The sequence below is a fragment of the Cherax quadricarinatus genome, chromosome 25 (genome assembly GCF_038502225.1).
Source record: "Cherax quadricarinatus isolate ZL_2023a chromosome 25, ASM3850222v1, whole genome shotgun sequence".
Classification (NCBI taxonomy): domain Eukaryota; kingdom Metazoa; phylum Arthropoda; class Malacostraca; order Decapoda; family Parastacidae; genus Cherax; species Cherax quadricarinatus.
Window position 1 is genome coordinate 11,241,060 of NC_091316.1, and position 24,467 is coordinate 11,265,526.

At 37.0% G+C, this 24,467-nt stretch overlaps 1 protein-coding gene across 36 annotated transcripts in view; it reads left to right on the forward strand.

The window, feature by feature from the left end:
• LOC128689952 (uncharacterized) overlaps window positions 1-23,828 on the forward strand; it is a 1,227,005-nt gene extending 1,203,177 nt beyond the window's left edge. For 35 of the 36 annotated variants that reach the window (XM_070088626.1, XM_070088623.1, XM_070088625.1 and 32 more), the window contains 3 exons: window positions 15,509-15,606; window positions 21,020-21,096; window positions 21,247-23,828. In XM_070088626.1, coding sequence (XP_069944727.1) covers window positions 15,509-15,606; window positions 21,020-21,096; window positions 21,247-21,415 — 344 coding nt within the window. In that variant the 3' untranslated portion in view covers window positions 21,416-23,828. The remainder of the gene's footprint in view (window positions 1-15,508; window positions 15,607-21,019; window positions 21,097-21,246) is intronic. The other variant, XM_070088611.1, reaches the window with a different exon arrangement.
• The last annotated feature ends 639 nt before the right edge of the window (window positions 23,829-24,467 follow it).

Consider the following 24,467-nt stretch of genomic DNA (forward strand, 5'->3'; position numbering starts at 1 on the left):
CTCCTCCCTAAAGTGACTTGTCTGACCTCTCTAGGTCAAGGCATGGCTTAAACCGGTAGGAGAATTGGGCCTGCTTCACACTGGCCAATAGGCCTGTTGCAGTGTTCCTTCTTTCTTATATTCTTATGGTATAAGAGGGCACTTCCTCAACTACCTAAAGTCATACCTTAGTAACAGAAGCCAATATGTGTACCCAAATGGAGCAAACTCTTCCACTCAACCAATCAGTCGGTATTCCACAAGGAAGTGTCCTTGGCCCACTCCTCTTTCTCATTTACATCATTGACCTACCGAATGCATCACAACTACTCAAACCCTTATTATTTGCAGATGACGCTACATACATATTCTCTCGCCCAAACCCAGTCATATTGGCCAACACTGTTAATGCTGAATTGCAGAAAATATCTACCTGGATGATGACTAATAAGCTTACCCTCAATACTGACAAAACCCATTTCATTCAGTTTGGAAACAGAACTGCAAATGTTCCATTTAACATAATGCTAAACGGATTACCTATCACAAGACTCGCAGAGGTAAAATTCCTAGGAATCCACCTTGACAGTAGCCTCAAATTCCAGACCCATATACAACAAGTTTCCAAGAAAATCTCTAAGACAGTAGGCATACTATCAAAGATATGATACTATGTTCTGCAATCAGCTCTCCTTCCACTGTATCATTCACTCGTCTACCCTAAGCTCACATATGGGATTTGCGCATGGGGATCAACAACACTATATAGGTATTTTCAGGTTCATAATGTGTGCACTAAATTCCCGACAACAACAGGCTCTTTGGCTGCTGGTGAGGGGAGGAGTTAGAGTAAAAGGAGGTTTATGAGAATTTGGCACCTATATAGCATGCTCTTAATTTTTGGTAGAAATGAGTAAAAAACATGTACAAAATTTCCTGATTTGGTTTACGTTGAAATTACAATGGAATTTTGGATTTTCTTTTTAACCAAATTTATTTGGTGCATGTGTAATAATCTTGTATTGTTTTAGTAAACATTAGTCATGAAATGTGGAAATTGCAAAATCTCATAATAAGTCCCTATGTTTTGCATATATTTATGCTTTCTTTGTGCCGTGGGATAGGAATGCATCTAATTGCATGAGACGAGGGAGATTTACATACTAAGATGTGATAGCAGTGTTGTGGAGTCTTGAGATTGTTCTTGCTAATACTTCTTTCAGTTGCTGAAACTACCTCTATTTTGTCTGATTGTGTTCATGACTGATTAGGAAGAAGCTTCCAGTTACCTCTTATGAGGTTCATATTTTTTTTATACTAATTTTGTATCCTTCCACTTCATGAGGTGATTATGCGAGTTACGATGTGCTATACAAGTGCTACTCGTACTGTCGATAGTGCAGTTGGACTTGTGTTGTCCAATATGTGTACCTGTATATAAATTTCTTAATTTTTCACCTACTTAAACCTGGCAGCCTCCATGTGGGATAATGTAAATGCTGGCATCATTGTATAGTCTGCCTGTTTGTCTTGGCTGGATCTTGACAGCAGCTTCTCTTATATCAGTCATGGATGAAATCGCCTAAAATAGGGGCAGCTTCAACATCTTAAAGGTATTAGCAAAAATTGTCTTTAGATGCCACAACACTATCACTTATTGTACAGTATGTATATGATCATTTTGTGCTGTTAAATTTACCTTTCACTTTAAAGTCAGTGATCTCATTTTTTATCACCTGCTATATCAACTCACTCTCTTGCTCTATATATGCTCACTGTTTCATCCTGGTATGTATGCTGAGGCTTGAAAGCTTCAGGAAGCAAAGTGCAGCCTAAATAAAATATCCAAGAGTTGTAAATATGTCCATTTACCTAAATTGATTGTTGGTATGCATATAAAATTCATATTAATACTTATTATGCAATTCATAGTTGAATGTCTTCATATTTAGCTTAGTGTTGAAATGTTGGATAAATAAGTTTTCAATAGGAAGAACCAGCCTCACAATTGATTTCTCTGGGAAAAAAAGTTCCTTGGTCTGATTAATGGAGATATGCAATGTTTAGTGAATATAATGTAGTTTTTAATGTTTGATTATAACAAGTATATTTTGCCTTTAAGTTGTATGAAATAATTTTACTTATTGGAATAACTAAATTTTGTATTTTTTTTTTTTTTTTTTTTGTATAGAAAATGCTTCACTGCAAGTATTACTTTTTTTATAGCATTTGTAGATATTTAGAAGATTTATTAAAACTGAAAAAAAAAAAGAACATTGCCTGTCTGCTAATGGAGATTTTGATGCTTTCAAAATACAGTGCTGTAGTATTTTTATTTGCACTTGCCTGTAGATAAGCTTCATTTTGCTTCAGCCTTTTCCTTGTTTTCTAAAGAGCATATTGATGCATCCCATTTCCTTGTGTATTGTATATTGTGTACCTGTGTGTTTTGTTGCTGCTTGGCTTTTGCAGCATCTGTGAGGTTCTGATATTGACTGAATTCCTGTGTACAGGTTTGTAAAGTAAGTGTATACTGAAAGGAACACACTATAGTTTTGAAACTAGTAAGAGAATGCTCTTGAGATTCTGCTCCAATGTAACTATTTTTTTTTTTGTTCAAGTAGAAAATTGACCAGTCATTTAGTGGGGCACTTATTTTACTGAAAATGTTCTTAATATTATAAAATACACTGTATTCAGTATATATTATTGTAAAAACTTGGAAATTTTTCATATATCAGAAAACTTTGACTAATAAAATAAAATAAGGGATAAAATATATACAATGTTGTGTTTATGTGCTCAGCACATAGTTTTATTAGTAAGTAAAGTTGTCTAAGTTAGCATGCATTGAGAATCCTAGATAATACTATAGAAATTCAGGTCTAATTTCATTTCTTGAAGTTCATTGCCAAGGAGAGTGTTTATATTTCAACTTGTGTATCTCCAAGTCATGGAAATTGATTTAACATAGGAATTATTGTTACATATTTTATAAAAGTATCAGTTGAGATGCTCTGAAGTAATAGTAGCATTTTTTTTTTAAACACATTCTGTATTGCAGTTTCCTGGATATAAAAAATCAGCAACATGTATATATTTTTTTTTTTTTTTTGAAAACATGGACTGATTTTTTAGTGGCCATAATTATAAAAAATGTCCCTTTTAATCTTATCAAATGTAAGTTAGAGATTTGTAAGCATTTTTTATAATATCTTTAGTAATGACTCACGAAATCGTAATGACAAGTTTGCAAACAAACCGTACCACGGGTGGGGTTTGAACCTGCGGTCAGAGTCTCAAAAACTCCAGACTGTTGCAACGGTCTGGAGTTTTGAGACTCTTTGACTGCGGGTTCAGACCTCACCTGTGGTATGGTTTGTTTTATCTTCAGTAATGTTTTCATTGGCTAACTAGTAGTTATTATAGTGAGATATATAAAAAAAAAGTTATTGAGCCTATTGTCCTTGGTAATATATGCCTGCACTATCATGCAAAACGAAGTGGAAAGTTAACTTTGCGTCCCTTATCATGTTCACTAACTGGAACCACTTTGTATTCTGCCACTTGAATTTTAACTTTCATTATTCCATCACTAAAAGCTCAGTTTCCATTTTCTGTCATTAGTGTTCCTACTGTGCCTCTCTAACTTTTCTTACCAGTTCAGTATGTTTATTGAAAGCATTTGCACAAACTAATCCGAGCATAAATGGAAGACATCAAAGGAAGTTTTAAGGGTCTTTGTTATTTATTATCATAAGCACACTATACCATTAAATGTTGAATACAAGAAAATACTCCTTAGATTTTTTTGTAGTTTACTATATTTTAAAATGCTTTTTCTGCAGTCAAAATACCCTCTAAAAAAAAGAAAAAGCAAAATTGTGGCTGTTTGAAGCTTTGTAAATTTTTTAAATATGCTAGGTTGTACGGGTATGCAATTACCTTGTCTCTTGGGTAGATTGTGATTTGGCTGTTATAGAAATTAGTAAGCATGATAAAATGGTAAAAGTATTTGGAAGTCTTAACTTCTGATTCTTGTAGTATCCCGTTAGGACTCATTTCCATTATTTCCTAGTTGTGAGCCTTGAGCACTGACCCTCATGCTAATGGAAAAAGTCTATTACATGTATAACCAACTTTTCATTTCAATTATCTCCTGAGCCATTGCCAATAACTGTAATTCATTTTCAGCAGCATGTAGTCGGTTACTTATAATTCATCGAGTGGCTTGTAATTCATAATTATTAATTCATTTGAGTAGCTCAGTTCATTCCTGGTTGCTGGGAATTTATTTTGATAATTCATGTAAAGCAGTCCATAATATATAAGTAATTCAATTTGAGTAACTCGTAGTTCTTTTAAGTAATTTTTAATTTTGATTGGCTTTCAATTCATTTCGAGTACCTGTTAGTCTACAGTCGGTGTGCTTGTAAATGTCACACCTATTACTAGTACTACTAGTTAATCTATTTTGAATAATTCATAATTATTTGTGATTCATTTTGAGTAGTAGGCCACCATAAGCAGTTTATTTGAAGTAAATTGATTATTTACTTATAATTAATTTTGATGAAGAGCAAGAGAGACAACACTCGTGTATCTTTATCAGTCAGTCAATCAAGTTTATTCTCTATAAGGATTACAATGTGGGGTTTACAGATTTTGGTTATTATGTGGTTTACATGTTATAAAATACTAATTACAGAGGGGGCCACTAGGACACCTAGCATGGCTAGGCATTTTGGGCAGACTTAGATTAATTCTTAACTTTAAATTATTACAAATTATGGAGTAAGTTGGTATTATGGGTAAGTGACTAAATCATAGTTTGTGAGTTTAGCAATGTGAATGCTTTTGTTTTGGCACAATAATTAGTTTCTATCTTGGAGTATCACAGGCAAACTTAAGACTAGTTAGGATTCATTATTTTAAGATTAAGATTCGTATTTCTGAGTTTATAGTCATATGGGTGAGTGAGTGTAAGTGTGAACCACCAGGTGGTTTTCTTGTAGTTAGTTGACAAGGTGTATCAGGGAGATAAGATGAATGTGTCTGCAGTTCTAGAGTTTTCAGGTAGGGTGTTCCAGATTTTGGGGCCTTTGACATACATTGAATTTTTGTAAAGGTTTAGTCAGACACGGGGAATGTCAAAGAGATGTTTGTGTCTGGTGTTATGCCTGTGGGTCCTGTCACAACTATCAAAAAAGTGTTTTAGGTCAAGGTTAATATTTGAATTTAAGGTTCTGTAGATGTAGATTGCACAGCAGTAAGTGTGGATGTTCTGAACAGGGAGTCAGTTTAGATCTATGAAGAGTGGGGGAGGGGGGTGTTGCCAGGGATGGAATTTAGTGATTATTCTTACTGCAGCTTTTTGTTGGGTTATTATTGGCTTTAGGTGTGTTGCTGCAGTTGATCCTCAAGCACAAATAGCATAGGTGAGGTATGGATAAATGAGTGACTGGTAGTGTGAGAAGGGCATTTTGCGGCACGTAGTATTGTATCTGGAGAGGATCCCAACCGTTTTGGATACTTTTTCTATGTGTTGGATATGGGTGCTGAAATTCAGGTTGTTGTCGAGGTATAGGCCTAGGAATTTGCCATCATTATGTCTGGCAATTAGAGTGTTGTCGATCTTAATGTTAAGTTGCGCTACACCTGCTCTGCTACCAAACATAATATAGTAGGTTTTTGTCAGTGTTAAGTGTAAGCTTATTCAGTTGAATACAAGCTTGGAGATGGTATACAAGTCTCTAGTGTATAGATCTGTCCTCGTGTATTTGTTGTAAGTTAAAGGAGTGACCGCTTTCTGTAGCAAGTTTATTTAGGCACAGGTACACACAATTACAACTATCATACATAGTGTAAATTACCCAAGATAAAAAAAAAAATTGTTCATTGTTGACATTATTTCTAGGACAGAACCCAGTCAGCATTACATACATATCACAGCATATCTGTAATATTGAAAACACACATATCTGTTGTGGGAATTTTTATTTACTGGCATATCGCCCAAAAAACACAAAAATAATGATGACTCGCCAAACAGCAACTTGGCGGAGGGGGGCAGCTCGGTTGATAGTTTGCTGCCTCACTACCACTAACATTGGCCCATATGCTACCACTTTGTTTTTCATAACTTTCTCCATTAATATTTATTATTCTAGGTTATGTTAGATAATATACCGTGGGTTTGGTTAGATTGAGCTAGGTTAAATGACGAGAGGTAGTGGGATGGCCTGGGTGCAAATTGGTAGCAGTGGTGATCAGTGACTATCCCACTGCTGCTGAGTTGCATCATAATAATAATTATAATTTATTGATTATTATTTATTGTGTTATGGCTGATATGTTGATAAATAATAATTTTAATAACAGATAATGTGTTTCCTGTGCTATGGATAAGGATCTGTTGTGGTATGTGCATGTAATTTTGATAAGGTTCTGTCCCAGGAATATTGTCAGTATTGACCTAATACAGATGATTATAAAACTGTAGAAGTATAACGGTAATTTTGAGATGGTCAGAATATTGTCAGTGACCAAGAGGCCTGAGTAAATTTATTAGGTACAGGAACACACAACTACAATAAGTAACCTAGGATAACCCAAAAAAGTAAGTGAATTATTTCCATTGGGTTCCTACTGTGCAAGCAAAATGTTGCCACAGTAAAGATACCTATGTGTTGCACATGTCTAACTCATCAGTTTGTCAGTACAGTATTGTATATAGAGTAAATTACAGTTTATTACTGGTACAATAGTACATTACTCATAATTCATTATAACTCATGATCTATTTTTTTTCTTTGTATTTCTTTGTAACTCGAAATTCATTTCATGTATATTTTACTCTACAAATCTTGACTTCATTTTCAGTAACTCATAATTATTGCTAGTGATTCATTCATTTCAGTTTGAGTAATTTGTAATCCATCGCTCAGTTCATTTCAAGCAACTCGTAATTCATTATTCAAATTATTTTGAGCAACTTCATATATTACTTATTTGTAATTGTGACGTTTTACCCATAGATCATTTTGAGTAACTCATTAGCTCTTACCTGTGAGTTATTTCAAGAAGCTCATAATCTAATACATACTTGTAACTCATTTTGAGTAACATATATCACTCTAATCCAGTTAATATTCATTCTCATAAGAACTAATGACCAGAATAAAAAGATCTGTGGGTGGGAAAGTCATTGAGCCAGAAAAATTTTGAATAATGAATCTTTTAGCTGGTTGCCCATCAGTAAAAATGAGGAATAATTTTACTTGGCAAATATGGAAGCCAGCAAGTTCATTTCTAGTTACAGTACTTGTTTCACACCTGTGATGGGAGTTCTTTGGACCCCATTATTGATTTACAAATGCTGATCTGCAGTGACAATCATTGCAGATATCAAAGCAAATTATTTTTTTTTATCTCGACAGCTGTCTCTCAACAAGGCAGGTGGTTACTTTTTCACCAGGTGCATTCTTATTGCTTATGTAAATTTTATTCTCCATGGAGAAGTCGAGAATCCTTCCTTCATAAGCCATGCACGTTATAAGAGGCATCTAAAATGCTGAGAGCAAGGGGCTAGTAACTTGTTCTGTATAAATTACTTAATGTAAGAAGAAGGGAAGGTACCTAGGGATTGACAGAGAGCATGTATAGTTTCTTTATATACAGGGAAGAGGGACAAGAGAGAGTAAATTTATTCCTTTATAATTTTTATAGAGTATACCAGGTAAAGTGTATGGCAGGGTTATTGAAAGAATTAGAGGCAAGATAGAAAGCAATATCACAGATGAACAAGGAGGCTTTAGAATGGGTAGGGGATGTGTAGACTGTGTTTACATTGCAGCATATATATGTGAACATTATTTAGATAAAGGTAGGGATGTGTTCATTGCATTTATGGATTTAGAAAAGGCATATGATAGGGTGGACAGGGGAGCAATGTAGGTAGAAAGTTACTAAATGCTGTAAAGAGTTTTTATGAGGATAGTGAGGCTCAGGTTAGGGTGTGTAGAAGAGAGGGAGATGACCTTCCAGTAAAAGTAGGCCTTAGACAGGGATATGTAATGTCACCATGGTTAACATATTTATAGATGGAGTTGTAACAGAAGTAAATGCTAGGGTTTTGGGGAGAGGGGTGGGATTAAATTATGGGGAATCAAATGAAAAAGGAAATTTACACAGTTACTTTTTGCTGATGATACTGTATTTTTGGGAGAGCAAAGAGAAGTTGCAAAGGTTAGTGGATGAGTTTTGGAGGGTGTGTAAAGGAAGAAAGTTGAAAGTTAACATAGATAAGAGGTGATGAGGGTATCAGATGAGTTAGGCTAAAGAAAAATTGCTTATCATATTGGGGGGGATGGGGAGTATGGAAGAAGTGAATGTGTTCAGATTTTTGGGAGTAGACTTATCAGGGGATAGGTTTACAAAGGATGAGGTTAACCATAGACTTAATGAAGAAAAAAAAGTGGGTGTTGCATTGAGGTATCTGTGGAAACAAAAAATGTTATCCATGGAGGCAAAGAAGGGAATGTATGAGAGTATAGTAGTACCAACACTGTTGTATGGGTGTGAAGCATGGGTTGTAAATGCTACAGTGAGAAAGAGGCTGGAGGCAGTGGAGATGTCATGTCTAAGGACAATGTGTGGTGTAAATTAGGTGGTAGTGTAGAGTTACTAAAAGAGGGCTGAAGAGGGGTTGTTGGGGTGGTTCATTGAGAGAAGATGAAGCAAAATAGGCTGTCTTGGAGGGTGTATAAATCTGTAGGGGAGGAGTAGTAGTAGGGGTTGTCCTAGGAAAGGATGGAGGGAGGGGGTAAAAAAAGGTTTTGGACATACAGATGGCATGTGTGAGCATATCAGATAGGAGTGAATGGAGACGAATGGTTTTTGGGACCTGACAAGCTGTTGTAGTTTAGCAGGGTAATACTTTGTGAAGGGATTCAGGGAAACCATTTGGCAGGACCAGAGTCCTGGAGGTGGGAAGTACAGTGCCTTCACTTTAAAGGAAGGGTTTGGGGGTATTTGCTGCTTGGAGTTAAATCTAGACTGTCATATCTGAGCATCTCTGCAAAGACAGTGATGTGTGAATGATGGCAGGTGTTTCTTTTCTTTGGGTCACCCTGCCTCGGTGGGAGACGGCTGACGTGTTAAAAAAAAAAAATATACGTGCATCCCAAATCACATACTGCGACCAGCCAGAGAGTGAACCCAGGTCATTTAGCCTGCCTCCCGAGATGCTATGTAAACTCCCAATGCCTTGATCTCTATTGCTGGACTAGATGCCTGGTCATTTTGTGCGATCTTAAAAATACTTTGTAATCTACTGGTAGATCATGATTGATGTTTTGGCTTCTGATTTAGAGAAATCCAGTATTCAGAGTTTATTTAGTGATTCACAGAGTATTTTTAACTGATTTTGAATAACTTGTAATCTATTATTCATGATAACTTTGCAGTAACTTGTAATCCATAATTGAATTCATTTTGAATAACTTATAATCTATTAAAGGTCGACCATCACTAATCCGGCATTGTTGGGACCATTAAATTCCTTAGGAAACTCACGTATTGGTCTGCCAGAGTTAACTGCACTCGGTAGGCACCGCCTAAAATGGGTGCAGTACTTATGCTAACCAAAATTAGTGCCGGATTAGTGATTGCCAGATCAGTGATGGCCGACCTGTACTTGTAATTTATTTTTCTACATGAAAATTTACTTGTTCTGTTCAGTGTAGTGCAAGGAAAAGACTAGCATTGTAAATGTCATGACTGGTGTATTTTCATGCTCAGTGCTAAATGCATGTGGGTCAGTATCTGTAGATAAAAAATTTAATCAGACTTGCAAGATATCAATACCTTCAGTAAATTAATGTATACAAAATCTGTAATGTGACTACAAATTTAATTGCTATTGTGTATAGTTTAAATGGTGCACTGACCTTTTTGAGTTTAGCTTTTAACTTGATAATGGTGCAATTCATTACTGTCTGTTCTTGTTAATGCCTTTTCCTTGCGACTAAATTTCACTGCTGCATAAATGGCATGAGGTATAATATTGTGGAATAATGAGGAATATATACGTTTAGGCTGTATGAGCTAAGTTATGAATAGGCATCTGTATAACCCTTATATAAGCAGTTTAGTAATTGTTTACTTCCCATGTGTATATGCATTAGTTCCATATAGTGTCCCTGATCAAAGACAAGCAAGTAAAGTATTTAGGCTTGGGGTATGTAATTTTTGCAGTGGTATTAAAGGGGCACATGTTATAGTCACAAAAAGTACAATAGTAGGTTATCCTGCTGAATGACCCTTTTGGGTTTAGTGCCAAACTTGCCATAATAATGGGTTATTTTAGGTTAGATCTAAAAAGTATGACTTATTTCCACTGTTCAACCATTCTGCCTCCTGTTGTCTTCTCTTATGGACCTTTATTGTCATGTAGAACTTGCCATTTCTGCTGAAAGTTTACTTTCTCTGAGAGCTATTTGTGTTGAGAATCACTGCATTTGAGAGTATACCTGAGGAGAGGCATAGTCACTTGGGACTGCCTGCTAAGGACAGTCACACTGCATTTTTCTACACTTGGGGGCATTGTCTCTACATGCTTGATCAGTCACTGTAGGCTTTTACCTATACAGTGGTCCCTCGTTGTTCGTAATTAATCCGTTCCTGGAGCCGTTACTATAAACAAAATTTACGATTTACGAATCAATTTTCCCCATAAGAAATAATATAAATACAATTAATCCGTTCCTGACACCCAGAAGTATTAAAACAAAATTTTTTTTAACATGAAATATGCATGTAGTACATAAACAATACAATGGGAAATGATGAATGAAACATTAACAGCATAACACTTACCTTTATTGGAGATTCTTCTTAGTGTATGGGAGACTGGAGGAGGAGAGTGGATTGTTTATAGTTTGGAAGGGGAATCCCCTTCCATCAACACCTCAGGTACCATTTGCTTTTCTGGGGTTGCTTCTCTTCTCTTTGTTTCTTAATGCCACTAGGACCACCTTGAGAGTCACTGGAGTTCTGTCTCACAAAACAACTGTGGAGAGAGCTCTGTTTCTGGCGTCTCTTTAACACTTCCCTAAAATGGCCCAAGACTTTGTCACTGTACATGTTGCCAACCTGGCTTGCAACAACCTTGTTAGGGTGATGTTTCCAGAAAGCTTTCCATCTTACCCCACATAGTAAAAATCTCTTTAATTTCTGAAGAAGGCACTTTCTTCCATCTCTCTCCCTCCTCCTCTGCAGCAAGACTCGGAGCTGCGATGTGTTGCTCTTCCTGCTGAAGCTCTTGCAGCTCCTAAGTGGTGAGCTCTTCCACCAATTCTTCCACATCCTCCAAACTTACATCCAACCCCATGGAACTCCCCAGTGCCACAATTGATTTTACAACAGACATAGGCTCATTAGGGTCAGTCCCAAATTCTTCAAAATCCCTCTTGTCGACACAATCTGGCCACAATTTTCTCCAGGCAGAGTTCAAAGTCCTGGTAGTCACTCCCTCCCAAGCCATACCTATAAGGGTTATGCAGTGGAGGATGCTGAAGTGTTCTCTCCAAAATTCCCTTAGGGTCAAGTAAGTGTCTGTGGTCACAGCCAAGCAACTGTGAAACATTGCTTTTGTGTAGAGTTTTTTAAAGTTTGCAATAACCTGCTGGTCCATGGGTTGGAGGAGAGGAGTGGTATTCGGGGGCAAGAACTTTACTGTGATGAACCCAAACTCCTCGAAAATTAGGTCATCCAAGTTTGGAGGATGAGCAGGTGCATTGTCCATTACTAGCAGGCACTTGAGATCCAATTTCTTTTCCAGGAGATACTCCTTCACACTAGGGCCAAACACTTGAACCACTCGACGAAAATTTCCCTCGTGACCCATGCCTTACTATTAGATTTCCGAAACACACACAATTTACTCTTCATAACATTGTTTTTCCTGAACACTCTGGGATTTTCAGAATGGTACACTAGTAATGGCTTCACTTTGAAATCCCCACTAGCATTAGCACAGAACATTAGTGTCAGCCTGTCTTTCATAGGCTTGTGTCCTGGCATTGCCTTTTCCTCTTGTGTAATGAAGGTCCTCTTTGGCATTTTCTTCCAAAAGAGGCCTGTTTCGTCACAATTGAACACTTGTTCAGGTTTCAGTCCTTCAGCCTCTATGTACTCCTGGAATTCATGCACATATTTTTCAGCCACCTTGTGGTCCGAACTGGCAGCCTCACCATGCCTTACCACACTGTGTATGCCAGTACGGTTCTTAAATCTCTCAAACCAGCCTTTGCTGGCCTTAAATTCACTCACTTCACCACTATTTGCAGGCAATTTCTTTACCAAATCTTCATGCAACTGCCTAGCCTTTTCACAAATAAACGAAGTCATAAGAGTATCTCCTGCTAATTGTTTCTCATTTATCCACACCAATAATAACTTCTCAACCTCTTCCAGTACTGGTGATCTCATTTTTGTCAGCATAGTTACTCCCTTTGCAACAACAGCATCCTTTATTTCATTTTTCTTGGCCACTATGGAACATAAGGTTGTGTAGGGTTTCTTATACATCCTGGACAGTTCGGCCACACTTGTACCACTTTCATATTGTTCAATGATGGTTTTCTTAAATTCAATCGTATTTCTCACCTTCTTTACCACAGGTTTGGCACTAGGAGCTTTCTTTGGAGCCATGGTAGCTTATTTAGTACTTGCAAGCACTAAAATAAATGGAATATTATGAAATATTTCGCTGGAGCACGTGAGGGGACCTTCGCTCACTGGTAAACAATGCCAGACTGGCTGCCGCCCTGGCTCACGCCGTGGGTACGCGTCCTGGACGAACTACGACTCGCGAGTCAACCTATGAAAAGCGAGTCCATGTTTATACGAAAATACCTCTATGATTGGCGAATTTTACGATTGCCGGGAACTACGAAAAGCGGGGGACCACTGTATTTAACGGGAATTTATACTCACTGAGGAGAGTTGTATTCACAATCTGTGGGCATTTAATTATACTTGGCACTTTGGACATTTTCTTGAGAGCGCATTTTAACCCTTAAACTGTCCAAACGTAGATCTATGTCCACATACGGGGGGCTCCGAATGTAGATCTACGTTTTTTTTTTTTACATCCTTTCAAATGGGGAAAATCAAGGTCGGAGCGCTACGCACGTGAACATAGATCTACGTTTGGACAGTTTAAGGGTTAAATAAAACGTTTAACAAAATGGGCACCGAATAAGGTTAAGAAAACTGCTGAAACCTTTTAGTAAAAATTGTATAATCTAAAAATGAGATTTTGGTGACCTGTACTGTACTTGAAAATTTGCTGCTCAAATCGCTGCACAATATATTTTAGCGTACTTAACCCTTTGACTGTTTACGTCGTATATATACGTCTTACGTGCCACTGTTTCCGACGTATTTAAACGCGTAAATTCTACCAGCTGCAAATCAAGCGGGAGAAAGCTGGTAGGCCCACATGTGAGAGAATGGGTCTGAGTGGTCAGTGTGCACCACATAAAAAAAATCCTGCAGCATGCAGTGTATAATGATGAAAAAAAACCGTTTTTTGGGGGGATTAAAATGCTGACTTTGAGGTGTATTTTCGTATAGTATTTATCGTTGTATTCTCATTTTCATGGTCTCAGGTGATAAAATGGAAAACATATTACAGAAATATAGATGATTTTCATTACTTTCACGATGAAAACGACCTTGAAATTGAGCTCAAAGTAGCGGAAATGTTCGATTTTTACCAATGTTCAGGAGTAAGCAAATTACACCACACGTCCAATACACGTCAACTGGGGAGTCTAATATTCTTTCACTAGTGCACTGATATTATTTATACCATTTTTACAATAATGCAGTAGACTGCATAACAGTAAATTTTGTATTTTTTTGTATGAATAAAAAATCAAAATAGCAATAGTAACATAAGAGGGGCCTAGAGACGTGACTAATGAACAGAGGATATGTTATTTTAGTGCCAAGAATGTCTACATTGTTTATTCTGGACCCTATTTTGAAATTGGCATCTTTTTTATTTTGCATGAAATTGGCCAAATTGCCAATTTCTGACCACTTTATTGGGTAGTTCAAATTGGTAAATGGGCAGTTTCTTGTACTCAACTGATAGAAAAATGGAGTTCTAAAGAAATAGCTATGAGTTTGGTCAACTGAAACAATGGAATTGGCCAAAACAGGGCTCAAAGTCGGCGAAATTGCTGATGCGTATATGTCGCCGAGACCGCTAACTTTGCGAGTTTTCGACCAAATTTCGTACTTTTGGTGTCATTACCATCGGGAAAAGATTCTCCATCATTTCACAAGAATTTTTTTTTTTTTTCCAAAACTTTTGTGACAGTTTCAGAAAGGAGCTTGCGACAGTCAAAGGGTTAAATCATTTTACATTATGTTGTGACCACATAAATTGCATATTGTATACTACGCAAAGAAATAAATACAGTGGACCCTCGAATTTAGTAGTGCCTTTTCTGTATGCAAAACTATTTTTATTATCTATAAAATGTATGTTTTGTTAATATTTCCCTTTAGGAAATAATGTAAATCCAATTAAACCATTCCAGACACCCAAAAATATTAACAAATACATTTTATAGATAATAGTTTTGTATACAGAAGAGGCACTACTTAACTCGAGGGTCCACTGTATTTGAATCTTTAACTGTGCATCAGAGGAAAAATATTGTAATGTAGGTAATACACTAGATACACCCCTTGGAAAGAGGTGCTGTGATCAAAGAATTTCTCTTGACTTTTTCCTTCTTGAATTGAACCTTAATGCCTCTCATTTCCCAAGGTGCTGTACAACCCCTATGGTTGTGCCTACCCTCCTTTTCCTCGGATCAAATTGCTTATTTACATGACAGTGAATCGTAGGGGTTTAGCACCTTCATTCCCCACCCACACATTGTAAAAATTTAAATTTTAATAGTGATAAGATACAAATTGATTTGTGCATGGAGTCCTTTTTTGCATTTTATTAGTAGTACATAAATTATGTTTATGTTCTAAAATGTTTTAAAGGTGTGCTAGTTTGTAAATTCATGGTAGAATTTTCTCTTATTTTAATGTATATCAAGAAAAAATAATTTTGGTTTAATAAATGCCAAAGTGAAGCTGATTGTGAGTGATTACTATGTTTACCATTAATCTCATCTATTGTTCAAGTATTCATTTAGCCTTAGTCAATGATTTGCTGGCTGTCACAGACCTATTGTAGAGGTTTAAGCATCGTTAGACATTAATTGGAAAAAGCATCCCTGAAGGAGGTGCCTTGATACTGATGAGTGGCTCTTGATTCAAGGAACTGGATTTACTTACTCTTGGATGGAACCTGAATGCCACCGTCATTAGGCACTATTATAAACCCTACAGGCATAGCGCGTCCCCAGATTAAAAACAGTCCTCGAGTAATTATTATCACTTAAACAATTGATAGAGTCGCCTTTTGATGTTGGTGGTGTATCATTGCCAGTGACTCCTAGCTCCTCGCCCATGCCTCGGCCTGCTCTACCCGCTGCTAATCTACTCTACAATGGTGCCTCTTCCTACTCCAGCCCCTACTCCACCTTGGTGCGTACACAAAACTATGATTAAGGTACCAAATTCAGAAGTTTAAAATTTTTGTATTTACAGATGTGAAAATATTCTTTAGATCGCTTCTCAAGGATATGGTAAGAAACTCTATGTTTTTCTTAGAAATGGCATGGCTACATTTATGCATATACTACTAAAGTGGTTCCTTTAGTCAGTGCTTTATTTTTGTTCATTGTCATTGATTATATTTTACACACTTCAGAAAGGTTTGTCACCTTTGTGCAACTGAATGTGTAAATGGTCTAATTGATGCTGGTGAGAGGATCCTGATTAAAATAACTTATCCTACACATGGGAAAAAGGGGATACAAATGTAATTAACATGATTCTTTATTAACAGGTTTTACTCAGAGCTTTAAGTCACAGATCTGACTAGAGTATGCTTTATATACAGTTGTACCCTGAATTTCGGCCATAATTCGTTCCAGAAGGCTGTTCGAGTGCCATTACCGAACAGAATGGCAGGAATAATGTAAATTAGATTAGTCCATTTCAGACCCCCAAAAATACACTTACAAAAGCACTTACAATAATACACTTGCATAATTGTTCGAGTTGGGAGCTGTATGAAACCCAGGGTACCACTGTATGTGTATAGACACGTACTGACAAGAAGGTTCAGGTGAGGAGTGAAGTTTATGGCTGAAAAGAGGTTGGATTTGAAAGACCTGCCCAGCATGGGCCAGTAGGTCTTCATGCAATGTACTATAGGATAATGAAGCTCTGGCAGTTTCAGCTAGTTGTAGAAGACTTTCTGGTTGAAATACACACCTGGAGAGGGTTTCGGGGGTCAACGACCCCATGGCCTGGTCTGAGACCAGTGTTGATTCCAAGATCCTGGGTATCTTGGTGATTAACCTTGTCTTTTTGTGAAACAGGTGTCCAAGTTGCCCATTCTCCTGGTGTATTTGGAGTTCCCATGTCTCCAGATGTTTTGCCCACTTGCAAGGGATGTGTGTACCTTCTTCAGAGGATGAAGCCTGGTGGCTTACTGATATCTTAGTGAATACAGTAGTAGATGCTTGGAATTCAGTATTGGAAAGAATGATGGAAATGTTTGGCACTGTAGTAGGAAGGACTATCTTTTGGCAGTATCATGTCTAGGCGAGTTGAAGACGAGGATAGTGAAGTTTAGGTTTAACTGGATTATAATCCTACAAGGTCATACAGTGCAGCAATCTCACTTGATAAAAGCCCACTATGGGCAAAACATCAATGCTGGATTGCACTTGTTTCCTTTTCCATCTTGTCCAGTCTGAAGAGGTTTGCCTTTGCTCCGCCTCCTTACCACTGATTTGTATCCATGTACTTGAAAATGCACCTCGTCTGAAAATATAACTTTTCTCTATTCGCCTGTCTATTCATTTTGATAGAGTACCCACCACAGCTGTTTTTGGTTTGTAGCAGCGGTTGATAATTGTTTCTGTACTGGCTTTCTGGCAGCTCTCTTCAAAGAGCTAGATCTTTGCTGGTTTCCTTTGTACTATTTTTTATAACTATCATCATGAGGTGTTGTCTTGGGATACTTTTTCTTTCACTTCATCAATGCAACACTCCATAATTATCAGTGTCGTCAGCTCTCTCTAGAATCCTACAAATAGTGGACTTTTCTAGGCTCAAATTTTTAGTGATCTGATACTCAAATCAGAGTTACAATACTTTAATGCTTCTTAGGAGTAACATCCATCATGAATTTCAGCAGTAATCATGAATTGAACTGGAGAATTTGGTTAAATTACACATAGCATGCTTGCAATACCCTTACAGAACAACAGCTGGTGTAGCACTGAGTCACAGGTTAACACCACAGCTGGATGGTTGCCAGAAGTCTCTAACAAACTTCTGAAAAGATCCCAAGTTACAATAGTTAAGCTGGAGACTAAGATGTATGAGAATCATGAAATTTATTTGTTCCAATTAATTTGCAATAATGTTGAAGGATAAGTTATGGCAGGAAAAGAGGGACTATAAATGTATTAATTCAAGGATTATGTGGAGTAAAATAAAGGTTGGATGTGAAAAGTGGGTTATAGTAAGAATATATGCACCTGGAGAAGAGAGAGGTGTAGAGAGATTTTGGGAAATGTTGAGTGAATGCACGGGGAGTTTTGAACCAAGTGTGAGAGTAATAGTGGTTGGGGATTTCAATGCTAAAGTGGGCAAAAATGTTGTGGAGGGACTAGTAGGTAAATTTGGGGTGCCAGGGGTAAATGAAAATGGGGAGCCTTTAATTGAGGTATGTGTAGAAAGAGTTTTGGTAATAAGTAATACATACTTTATGAAGAGGAGGATAAATAAATATACAAGGTATGATATAGCACATAATGAAAGTAGTTTGTTAGATTATGTATTAGTGGATAAAAGGTTGATGGGTAGACTCCAGGAGGTACACGTTTATAGAGGGGCAACAGATATATTGGATCATTATTTAGTTGTAACTACAGTTAGAGTAAGAGATAGATGGGAAAAAGAGGAAAATGGCAACAAGTAAGAGGGAGGTGAAAGTGTATAAACTAAGGGAGGAGGAAGTTCGGGTGAGATATGAGCAACTATTGGCAGAAAGGTGGGCTGGTGCAAGTATGAGTAGTGGGGGGGGGGGGGTGAAGAGGGTTGGAATAGTTTTAAAAATGCAGCATTAGAATGTGGGGCAGACATTTGTGGTTATAGGAGGGTGGGTGCAGGAGGAAAGGGGAGTGATTGGTGGAATGACGAAGTAAAGGGTGTGATTAAAGAGAAAAAGTTAGCGTATGAGAGGTTTTTACAAAGCAGAAGTGTTATGAGAAGAGTAGAGTATATGGAGAGTAAAAGAAAGGTGAAGAGAGTGCAAAAGGAGAGCAGATGATAGTGGGAGAGGCACTGTCAAGAAATTTTAATGAAAATAAGAAAAAATTTGGAGTTAAACAAGTTAAGAAATTCTAGAGAACGAATGGATTTGTCAGTTAAAAACAGAGTAGGGGAGTTAGTAGATGGCGAGAATATTTTGAGGAACTTTTAAATGTCGATGAAGAAAGGGAAGCGGTAATTTCATAATTTCATGCACTGGCCAGGGAGGTATACCATCTTTTAGGAGTGAAGAAGAACAGGATGTGAATGTAGGGGAGGTGCGTGAGGCATTACGTAGAATGAAAGGGGGCAAAGCAGCTGGAACTGACGGGATCATGACAGAAATGTTAAAAGCAGGGGGGGATATAGTGTTGGAGTGGTTGGTATTTTTGTTTAATGTATGAAAGAGGGGAAGGTACGTAGGGATTGGAAGAGAGCATGTATAGTCCCTTTATATAAAGGGAAGGGGGACAAAAGAGATTGTAAAAATTATAGAGGAACAAATTTACTGAGTATACCAGGAAAAGTGTACAGTAGGGTTATAATTGAAAGAATTAGAGGTAAGACAGAATGTAGGATTGCGGATGAGCAAGGAGGTTTCAGTATTTAGATGAAGGTAGGGAAGTATTTATTGCATTTATGGATTTAGAAAAGGCATGTGATAGTGGATAGGGGAGCAATGTGGCAGATGTTGCAAGTATATGGAATAGGTGGTAAGTTACTAAATGCTGTAAAGTTTTTCTACGAGGATAGTGAGGCTCAGGTTAGGGTGTGTAGAAGAGAGGGAGACTACTTCCCAATAAAAGTAGGTCTTAGACAGGGATGTGTAATGTCACCCTGGTTGTTTAATATATTTATAGATGAGGTTGTAAATGCTAGGGTGTTTGGGAGAGGGGTGGGATTAAATTTTGGGGAATCAAATACAAAATGGAAACTGACAGTTACTTTTTGCTTATGGGAGATTCTAAAGAAAAATTGCAAAGGTTAGTGGATGAGTTTGGGAGTGTGTGCAAAGGTAGAAAGTTGAAAGTGAACATAGAAAAGAGTAAGGTGATGAGAGTATCAAATGATTTAGATAAAGAAAAATTGGATATCAAATTGGGGAGGAGGAGTATGGAAGAAGTGAATGTTTTCAGATACTTGGGAGTTGACGTGTCAGCGGATGGATTTATGAAGGATGAGGTTAATCATAGAATTGAGGGAAAAAAGGCGAGTGGTACATTGAGGTATATGTAGAGACAAAAAACATTATCTATGGAGGCAAAGAAGGGAATGTATGAAAGTAGTATAGTAGTACCAACACACTTATATGGGTGCGAAGCTTGGGTTGTGAATGCAGTAGTGAGGAGGCAGTGAGGATGTCCTGTCAAAGGGCAATGTGTGGTGTATTATGCAGAAAATTCAGTGTGTGGAAATTAGAAGGTGTGGAGTTAAAAGTATTAGAGGGCTGAAGAGGGGTTGTTGAGGTGGTTTGGTCATTTAGAGAGAATGGATCAAAGTAGAATGACATGGAGAGCGTATAAATCTGTAGGGAAAGGAAGGCGGGGTAGAGGTCGTCCTTGAAAAAGTTGGAAGGAGGGGTAAGGGAGGTTTTGTGGGCGAGGGGCTTGGACTTCCAGCAGGCGTGCACGAGCGTGTTAGGAGTGAATGGAGACGAATGGTATTTGGGACCTGATGATCTGTTGGAGTGTGAGCAGGGTAATATTTAGTGAAGGGATTCAGGGAAACCGGTTATTTTTATATAGCCAGACTCGAGTCTTGGAAGTGGGAAGTACAATGCCTGCACTCTAAAGGAGAGGTTCGGGATAGCAGTTTGGAGGGAAATGTCGTTTATCTTTATACGTATATGCTTCTAAACTGTTGTGTTCTGAGCATCTCTGCAAAAACTGATTGTGTAAGGTGAAAGTGTTGAATGATGAAAGTATTTTCTTTTTGGGTCGCCCTGCCTCGGTGGGAGATGGCCGACTTGTTAAAAAAACTATATATATATATATAGTGTGTGTGTGTGTGTGATTTTGTAATGCAAAATGTTTTTTGGTTTTATAAGTTTATCACAACTGGGCTTTACGGCATTAAGATATACCCTATGTAAAATTATGCATAAAAATGTATTTTATTCTTGTAATCAGGGAGATGCACTAAACCCATTGGGAATATACAGCACATGGGGAATGGGAGGTACTTAAGTTTGATCCAAGGGGAGGATAAATCCAGTTCCTTGGATCAAAAGCCCCTCGCCAACATTAAGGCACCATCCTTGGGGGAGGGGGGGGGAGGTAATACAATTTAGTTTTAGTAATCAAATTTACAATATGCAAAATTAATTTCTAGATTAAAAGAAAGTTTCTACTGAATCTTTCAAGGTTTCATACTCAATCATTCTTTTAAAAAATATTGAACAGAATTCCTCTTATATTCAGAGAATTTATATATAGTATATCCCTCCAAGGGATATACTGTATGTAAATTGGTGTAATGTATGCGATTGGTGCAGAATTACAAGCATCATTAAAATGTTAGCAGTGTAGAATGTAAAACCCAGACGTAATGATTTTTCTTAACTTAGGGACGGCCGGGAAGCCAAAACGATTCTAGACCTTACAATCAATCCCTTACAGTCAACACCCAGCAAGAACCAGTTGCGTAAGTTATACTCTTATTTTTATTCATCCTTGTTGATGCAACATTTTAAATTAGATTTATAAACTGTTTTATTATAAAGGTAGAAAGAGGAGTCATAAATTTTGTCCGATTAATTTACGAGCAAAATTTGATGTGGTATGTGAATTTTAGGTACCGTGCGCTGTACAATTATAAACCCCAGAATGATGACGAGTTGGAGCTTCTGGAATCTGACGTCGTGATGGTAATGGAGAAGTGTGATGACGGCTGGTTCGTTGGCACTTCTCGTAGGACAGGTCTCTTTGGCACCTTCCCCGGAAACTATGTAGAGAGGGTCTGAAAATGATAAAAAATAGCTACAAGCCCAAAGCTTAATCCTCAAATCATGAATTCCTGTGCTAAGTCTTTTCCTGGGGCCTTTCATAAATACTTAGTCCCAGAGCAAATGTTTTTATAATGTTTATATGTTTATGAAATTGCCTAAGTTTAGAAGACCTAAGGACATTGCAGAGAAAATTTTGAGGTACAATACATAAAAGCAATCCTGTAGTGTAGCAAGAGACCAAGATTTTTATTGAGAAAATGATACTATCTATATAAATTGTATCACTGGACTGGGTACCCAGAGTATCACAACATGAATTGAAGGTCCTTATTACTTGAATACTGAAGGGCATACTGATGTGTAGTGTGTATGTATATACATGTGCACACTGTATATATGTATGTCTTACATATGGTATACTGTGTATCAAAACAAATGAGTTAAGATTGCAAAAATCTAATTTTGTGCCAATCTGATGATGCCGCTGCTTCTGCACTGAATGATGATAATTTGATTTCATATGATTTTTCATATACAGTGATATAAATTTTGTTAACTTTTCAGTTATGTTTTCATCACAGTACAGTACATTTAAACTTAATTGTAATTTGGAAGAATGTTTGTAAAGTGCACATTCCTTGTCCAGTATATATATGTGAATCGTAAAACGTCCATGTTTTATGCACAAGGCACACTGGTGCTGAAGTAAACCATTTAGCCTGTGCATTTGTGTATATCAGAAGTAGCATATATATACATGTGACTCAGTTGTATGTGAATGCAAAAAGATTGTCCTTCAGTATAGAGGATTTTCTTTCAAACTGTTTGGTAGTGAACACATCACAAGAGTCAGTTCAGGATTTGCACGTGTCTAGTCACACCCAAAGTGAATTTAATGAAAAAAAAAAAAACTATGTAGATGTCTTGTTAACCTCTGCAGGTGCTTTTCTCAATGTAACAATCCATTATAATATACTAAGCTAAAGCTGATGGAGCAGACAAAATGTTCTTGTGTTAAGCACATTGCAAGGCAAGAACTTACTCCTCCAACTTTGCTTAATATGTACAAGTTTCAGGGTTTTCTTCCAAAATGTCTTAATATTGCTCCTGCTTTTCTTGCCTTATATTCTGTATTTCTATATTTTCTTTTATTTATTCACCAGATTTTAGGCATGATGGATATGGGAGTGAATATAAAATACTGTAATGTATACTGTATTATATTTCAATGCCCTTCTATGTTGACAAATATAATTTTTCTTTGACATATATTTGTTCTCATTTTTTATCATAGATCATAAAATAAGGCTAAGTGTATAAAAAAAAAATTATTTGAAAACAGGCTGAATCCTGTTATACCCGAGTGGCAGTGAAGGGTTCGTGTTGGTGTCTTAAGAACAGTAACTGTTTAAAGCAAAGCTGCTTCCAACATACCTTTGTTAATATTGTACAAAGATGCTTTTATAGCTTATTTGTTAGTTATTTTATATTTACTGGTTTTATATTCAACAGAATCTACAAATGCAACTTTTCAGTAGTATGTTTTGAATAATTTCTGTTTTTATGTCACCTCAATGTATCCCAATGTTCACCTTTCCAAGGGAGACAAGGCAGTGTGGTCATGGCAATTGTGGCCATTCATGAAAATGAGGTATTTAGATTCTTAAAACCTTGCATTAATAAAGGTATATAGTGAGGGTTCAACTCTTTGAAAAAAGAGTAAGGAAAGTCTTACTGCGATGAACTCTGCCTGTGCTTCCATATCAATCTTCCTCTTGGGACTTGTTACAGCCATTATTTTATTACAAATTTAAGTGCTGTTAGCATTTAAGAGTTTTAGCTTTGCAAAAGAAAAATTATCCTGTATTTATCATACAAATTTTTAAAGAAATTGCTAATGTGTTTGCTTGTGTTTGTTATAAACTCACATGTTCAACAGTAATGTAGCTTTATACGATATGTCACTAAGGGTAAGTTCCTGCATTACAAAATGGATTATTAGCCTTATTGAGGTGTAAATTTAAGGCTTAATTTTTGGTGAGCATGTTTCAATTTTCTAATAGACTTTAGTTAAACAAGGCACACTACATTAAATATACTGACTGAATGAATGACAAAGCTTTGCCTCTACCACCATTATACAGAATAACATTTCTGAAATTTTAAAATCAAGTGCCTTTTTATGGTAGACAATGTACTGTTTAGATCAGAAGAGTTTGCCAGTAGCTGTCTTACCTCACAATGCATTATTTACATTTTAGCCCTGTGTCCCCCAAACCAAAATTAGGTTGTCAAATATACTTAACTGAATCTCAGAATACCAGAAGATGGGGTTGTGTGGGCTTCTTCACTTCAGTATAATACTTTCCTGTTGTTATGCACAATTTACTTTAGCTAATCATGTAGAATACAATAAAGTGGAAGAATATATGTATTATTAATTCCTTATGTAAAAGTATATTCAAAGAATTAGGCTATTAAAGTCCAGAGAAGCAATGATTTTAAGATATCCTCTGATACTTGAATTTAAATTTTTATTAAAATGCAATCCTGAAAAAAAGTCAAAATCTTTATAAAAACATGATATAAATGGCAGTACATTATTATTATTATTATAATCAAAAAGAAGCGCTAAGCCACAAGGGCTATACACCGCTGCAGGGTAGGGAAGGAAGCAAGGGAATTGGAAGGGAGGGGGGGATGATCAGCAGGTTACAGAAAACAGCGGGGCAGGGGATAGTACGGGGGTAGAGGGTAGCAAGAGATTGAAGTAGAAAGGGCTGAAGGTTTCAGAATTTGTGAAGTAAGTCAGTTGTTGTCAAAAAGTTAATGAGAGAGTCCGGATGAAAGGTGGGTCCATCAGCAAGAAGGGAAGGTAAAGAGAGAGCAGCGGAGCGAAGACGACGACAGAGGTAAATTCTGCGTGCTCGTTGATAAAGTGGGCAGTCCAACAGAATGTGGCTGACTGATAATGGAGCTTGGCAATTCTCACAGAGAGGAGCAAGATGCCTCTCCATGAGATATCCATGAGCAAGACGAGTATGGCCAATGCGAAGACGGGAGAGAG